The sequence below is a fragment of the Malania oleifera genome, chromosome 5, assembly GCF_029873635.1.
Source record: "Malania oleifera isolate guangnan ecotype guangnan chromosome 5, ASM2987363v1, whole genome shotgun sequence".
Classification (NCBI taxonomy): Eukaryota; Viridiplantae; Streptophyta; class Magnoliopsida; order Santalales; family Ximeniaceae; genus Malania; species Malania oleifera.
Window position 1 is genome coordinate 88,079,789 of NC_080421.1, and position 6,372 is coordinate 88,086,160.

The following is a 6,372-nucleotide window of genomic DNA, read 5'->3' on the forward strand; positions in this document are numbered from 1 at the left end:
GAGACTTTAATGACAATCCAAGGCTTTGCCAGACGGGCTGATTAAAGGCAAATGAATTTTGGGTACTCATTTGAGGTAGACTAAGTAGATATTGTGGCCCCTGTTAAAATTGAGAAAGTTCGTTCTCATTTTAGAGCTGTTAAGTTCCTCTTGACCTAAATTATTTATAGCTGTTTTGGACCATCGCCAGGAAAGTTCATTTCTCATTTTAGAGCTGTTAAGCTCCTAATGACAATTTATTTAGCTGCTAATTTGGGCCATTCCCATGTTGGGTACCATTTTTGGAGTACTGTTTATCCGCTTCCCTTGTACAGGTTTGTTTATGGGATGCATCCGACATACCTATTCCCTGTAATTTTCGACAGCAAATTATAGAAAAGTCATAGAATAGTCATAGACAGGGTGTGCTCATCATGTGGCAACAGTCTCACCTTTTTTTTTTTTTTTCTTGGTAGGGTGGAATCCGGTCAGCTGCCGTCCCTTGCAACCATGAATCATCAAACAGTTTATTTTCTCTAAACTGAAAATCTGCATTAAACAATATCTGTCAACCAGATTAGCCATCCACTGATCAATGAAGGAAATAAAATATTCCATGTGTATATGATGCCTGCACGCTGGAGTAATCAGTGTTAGAATGCAAGATGCTAACCTAGCGTGCTCCCAGGACCAGTACACAGTGGTTGAAGCAGAACAAAGTTCAGGCAGAAAACAGTCAATGAGTTTTTTTTCTTTAAATCCCCATCAATCCATGAAGGGCAGAAGGGGGCAGTGGACAGGCTATATATCCCACTTCGTAATTTGATGCTGCTTCCAGAACCAGTTTTCAGAACTTGTGCAAATAAGCTATTGTTCTAACAAGGTCAAAGAATTCTTGTTAACAGATCAAAATTGAATAAAACATTTACATAGTACAGACACTGAATGTTTGTTAGACAAGAAAGCATTTTCTTGTAACACAGTCAAAAAAGAAGCTACTGCTTCCAATTCAACAAAATGTAGGACCAGAATGTCACAAATGCAGCAATGCCACTTAATATACATAGTCTGTCAAGCCTGCTTTCGCTCCTCATCTTTTCCTCCTTCAACTCGCTCTGCACTTTTGAATACAAATGACAAGACTCGAGAGCTTCACTGTAATTCTTGCTTCTACGACAACTAAGTGCTTCCCTGAGAACAAGCAAACTGTTTCTTCCATTAACATGAGCGCCTTCCATGTCTTCTAGCTGCATGCTTAGTTCTGCTAATTTGAGTGTGGTCTGAACACCCTCTCCCTCAGTATGTATCACTCTGAACTTCATAAGGAGTATACATTCTACAACTTGACATGGAAGAATGTCCTTGGCAGGAAGAATGGATCCAAAGCGTATCAAGAAATCCCTGTCTGTCGGCCAATGTCTTTGCCCACCAAGTGGGCTCCAGCTAGCAAGATTAGCAGCTTGCCTTACTTTTCTGTTCACAATAATCCAACTAAGCCGAAGTCCATCTCGCAGCTCCCGCCACAGCTTCCCATCCTTCCGCTCCCGTTCCATGGATCCAATTGGTGGCAAACCATCAGAAACTGAAAGGGTAACTTCACCTTCGGAGTCATCATCTCTGGCTGAATATGTGAGAAGATCAATGCGAAATGGGCAATTGTAAAACCAACCATTGACGCCATTTGCATTAGGAATACCCCATAGGACTTTTGAGCACACTGTTTTATCTTTATATCTGATATCCACAATAGAAACAAAATCTGTTGGTGAAATGCTTTCAAATCCATCGTCATCACCATAGTATTCAGCTTCTGTCCATTCTTCAGGGTACTCAATGTAGTCATTCCATTGAACATCAGGAACTTCCTTGTTTACAATGAGGGGAAAGCAATCTGCATAGAATTTTCTGAAGCCACCAACTGATGAAATCAAACTCTTGACATCTTCTCTGTTTGTTGACGGCCACATAGAAGAACATACATTTTCCCATAGCCTTTCTTCTTTTGAAATGGAGCAGAATGCTGCACATGCACATGCAGCACTAGCCAAAGTTGGGCCATCAAGACGTCTCAGTATGTCATAGAAAAGATCACTACTCAATGATGCTGAATTTTCAACTTGTGAAACTGACATTGTCATAGAAGTCCTCTGCTCATCTGAAAGCAGATGATATGTAAGAGAAAGTATATGCAAGAAGAAAAATATAAGACAAGAGTATCCTAATGCATAATATTTAATTACGATGACAATGCACTGTTAATTAGAAGTCGCACAAGTTTTTCCAAGAAAGTACATTTAACCTTAAAAAACATCAATACTTATAGTTTATTGTTGTCAAGCTTCTTGACCAATGCTCTGGAGTTGGACACCAACTACCATCATTTTGCCCATATTCTTCAAGAATGTCGTTTTGCTTGTGATTACACAGAATTTAGACATGAAGCAAGACCAGCAATATGATATCCCAACTTATTTATGAGTTTCTGACTAATAAAAAAAACAAAGGGGGGGCAGCCCAGTGCACAAAGCTCCCGCATGTGCGGGGTCCGGGGAAGGGGCGGACAATAATGGGTCTATAGTACGCAGTCTTACCTTACATTTTTGCAAGAGGCTGTTTCCACACCTCGAATCCGTGACTCCAGTTTCTAACTAATCATGTGTACATATAGTACAATTCAGCATGCTTTAAAATGTAGTGGGAGCCCATTGGCCCTCATCTCCTGGATATAGAATGGAGATTGCAATTCAAGCCATCTCCAATAGGCGGTAATGGGAGAGGAGGATTTTTGGGATTGGGCTACTCCCTGTAGGGGCCATAAAACGCCTTACAAAAAAAATAAAAAATAAATAAAGGTTATGTAGTTTGATTTAAGTGTACGTGAAGAGAGGAAGTGGAGAGCACACACTGATGGTATGAGCATCCTTATGCCAATTCTTTATGTAGGATTTCTACTTGGTGGCATTTTTTTCCATGGGTATTTAAATAGCATAGTATTAGGGAATAGGGATGTCATTATAGAAAGCAAACAAATAAACATCTACATATCTGCACGCACACATATCCACACTTGGCATACATATATACATACTTTATACACACAAACACATGCACTCTCACATAAACACATAGACATCCACTCTTACATACACACATACACAGACATATTTTCATTCTCATACATTCAAGCTTCAACTAAAGTATATAGCAAATCAGAATCACCAGCCAAGTTACTTTGCCATATTTTTACGTAGTTATGTGTATCATCTAATTCCTCTCTTTCATGGCTGAAATTGTTATCTAGGTGATGCTGTGCAGTGGCGGAGCCATATTTTTCTTTTGGGAGGTAATAGAGAGCCATTATCTCTATAAACAACAACAAACCAAGCCTTAAGCCTCACTAGGTGGAATTAGTATGTCTATACTGCCCTATAAAAGAAACTCCCTCTACGGCAGATGCTTAAGTGAAGTACCAAAATATCTTTTTATTTGTAAAACATAATGCACATATTTTCCATGTTACTTTGGGAATCTACTTTATTGGCTAATAACTTCTCTTAACAACCACTCATAACCTTTCTCATCACAAATTGCGAAGTGTCCCCTTAGTGAGAGCAGATTCAAATACTGTAGAACTTCCTTTATCATAAGTTGCCATGTGTCCCTATGACTTCCTCACCATAAATTGTTAAGTGTCTTCTGATAAAAAAAAATTAAACTACAAAAGTGTGTGTAGTGTCAGCGCACACAGTAAATAGATATCTAAAAAAATTACAGGCACAAGTACAATTTTCTAAGAGGGACGAGGCAAACAATTTTAAATTTGGTGGGAGTGACAGAGGGAGGAGGGAGCTTTAGATTTTATGATAAAAATATTTTTAAACTAGGAGGCCCATAATTTCCAGAAAATGCTAACAATAAATTTTGTACAAATTGCTGTGATCACCCCAAAACATGGTACATCTTCATTACCAAATGCCATATCTAATGATCCAAAGTTTTAATTCAATATTTTTCACATAAAATATTTTTATTAGATAAAGTCGAGAATTACATCATTATTAGGGCTTGCTAAGTATAATTCTCAAATCCCAGGGATTTGGTTTTGGGGGTTTTTTGCAGATTTGGGGGGAACAACTCGACCATACAAATTATCCATACAGCAAAATGGCCTAGACAAACTATAAAAACACTTTTAACTTTAACCATGCATTTAGTACATAGAACGGAACGAAATTGAATTTATCACTTGATTTCTTCATGTTCTCCATTCAAAATTTCATTTCATTCCATTACTATTCCATCCGCTAACCAAACATGATTCTTTTAAAGAATTGGATATACAAATTAATCATTAGGCAAACACCCAAAATATAATAAAAAAATAAAAAAATTTAAAAATCACTAGGGAATTGGATGTTTGGCTTGAAACTAGGGCAAACCATTCAATCACTCGGCTATATGCAAGAGATTTCAATTTTGAAGCACAGTATGGCACATCCACAAATTCACAATTCTAATGATAACGTTTGGGAAACTTCATATTACTAATTTACTGACATCCTCACTGACATGCAGAGAAATCAATTATCAATGACAGCATATTACATTCCTTCACATTATATATATAAGGTTATATATATGAGTAAATAATGACCCCAGAAAAAATGGAAGAAAACATTGATGTAAAAACAAAAGGATGCCATAATAAGGCAACACAAGAAAGCAAGTGATCATGGAAGGATCCGTTTCAATATTTATCAAGTTTCTTCCATCGATACATCAAGTTCCTATCCACAATTTGAAGCAAAGAAGCAGCAAAGAGTTGCAACTCTAGAAGTATAGCCCACTCAACGCAATGGAAATTTTATACACAGCTTCAACTTCGAATCCAACCATTTGTTAACTCAATTACAAAATATAACAACAGATCAAGCATCAAAATTTTGGCATACATAGTCAAACTGAAGATTCAACCAGTTCCAGACCGTATACCAAAATTGTATTACGGTGCGCCGGAGAGCATATGACAAACAACTATTTCTGGTGCGTCAAATTTTCAATGTCGCATCCAACTAGAGATTTAAAACGTACCAGATCCAACTTGCAGTGCTTGTCCTAATGCTCGAAGATATACACTACCACAAGACATGGACAGAGCTCCAAGAGCAAAAACAAAGTTCATCCAACAAAATTAGCGAACATTAGAACATCCCCCACAAATAAATTCAGAAAATACACAATTCAACAGAAGGGTATAAAATGTTGCCCAAGAAACTCCCAAAAAATATCTAAATTCCTAGGATTTATTTAGGGAAAATTCCCACTATGCGCATATCATATATGACAGAAACACAGAAATGGTTCGCAGACCTCAAAGATTGGCAACAACCACAGATGAAACAAACAGGCGAAGGCGAAGGCGAAGACGAAGACGAAGACGAAGACGAAGACGAGAAAAGCGTGAAGCCCTTTCTTCACTTTTTTATATTTTGAGCGTGCAACCCTGGAAAGGCACCGGCAATTTAAGGAGAACCCAGGAGAAGGAAGCAGGGTTTGATTGGGAAATTTAGGAGGTTGATGGTAAATCTTCGGTTCATGGGTCACTTTCCCCCCTTTTCGGAACTATTCGTTTTATGGGGACTCGTGCCTCTGCCTCTTCCTCTGCCTCTGCCTCGCCTGCGATATTTATGAAAAGGTCCTCTCTCACAAAGCTCCCATCCTACCCTGTGAGGGTGATCCTGTGATGCCCTAGTGCTCCTGGGCCACAGTCATCATCATCGGCATCAACACTGACGCCCGCTCGTTTGAGGAGCGCAGCCTGTCGCCGTCGGTAACCAACATACGTGTATTGAAAGGAGATCTTGGTGATCTCTAATCCTAATTTCTAATTTCTAATTCTAGAAAGAAAATTAGACTCGGACTTGACTTACTATAATTAGTTTGAGAGTCCTTTCAAAATGAGAAACACACTAGGAAGCCATTTTTTTTGTTTAATCTTAAATTATTCAAAACACTCTCATAATTATTCATAATTACCCTAAAATTTTATAATTATTCATAACTATCTTAAAATATTTTTATAATTAATCATAATTATTCTTCTAACTAAATTTAAATATTCTTCCACTCCTATTTGTTTTCTCTACACCTACTCGATCAAAATAAATATAAAATTTTATAAAAAGCTCGTGTCTACCCAAATTTAGATATTCTATATGCCTACCTAATATATTTTGTATATTTTTTATAATTAATTGACTTTATATTAATATTATGTCTACTTTAATGAGTTATTTAAGTTTATTTTTAAGTGCTTAATGGCAACTTAATATCATAATATAAACTATTATAAGTTGTTTGAAAATTTTGATTTATAAACTCGTTTTTATTGAA

At 37.1% G+C, this 6,372-nt stretch overlaps 1 protein-coding gene across 3 annotated transcripts; it reads right to left on the minus strand.

Moving 5' to 3' along the window:
• Positions 1 to 849: 849 nt before the first annotated feature.
• LOC131155388 (F-box protein At2g27310-like) lies at positions 850 to 5,910 on the minus strand. Of its 3 annotated transcripts, XM_058108474.1 has the most exons (3): positions 5,071 to 5,874; positions 2,110 to 2,134; positions 850 to 2,019 (listed from the first exon to the last, which is right to left on the minus strand). In XM_058108474.1, exons 1-3 carry the CDS (start codon positions 5,159 to 5,161, stop codon positions 975 to 977), a joined length of 1,161 nt encoding a protein of 386 aa, XP_057964457.1. In that variant the 5' UTR covers positions 5,162 to 5,874; the 3' UTR covers positions 850 to 974. The 3 variants fall into 3 exon arrangements, with proteins under 3 accessions (XP_057964457.1, XP_057964456.1, XP_057964458.1); XM_058108473.1 differs by having other exon boundaries at positions 850 to 2,134; positions 5,071 to 5,910; XM_058108475.1 differs by having other exon boundaries at positions 850 to 2,134; positions 5,350 to 5,873.
• Between the last annotated feature and the right edge of the window lie 462 nt (positions 5,911 to 6,372).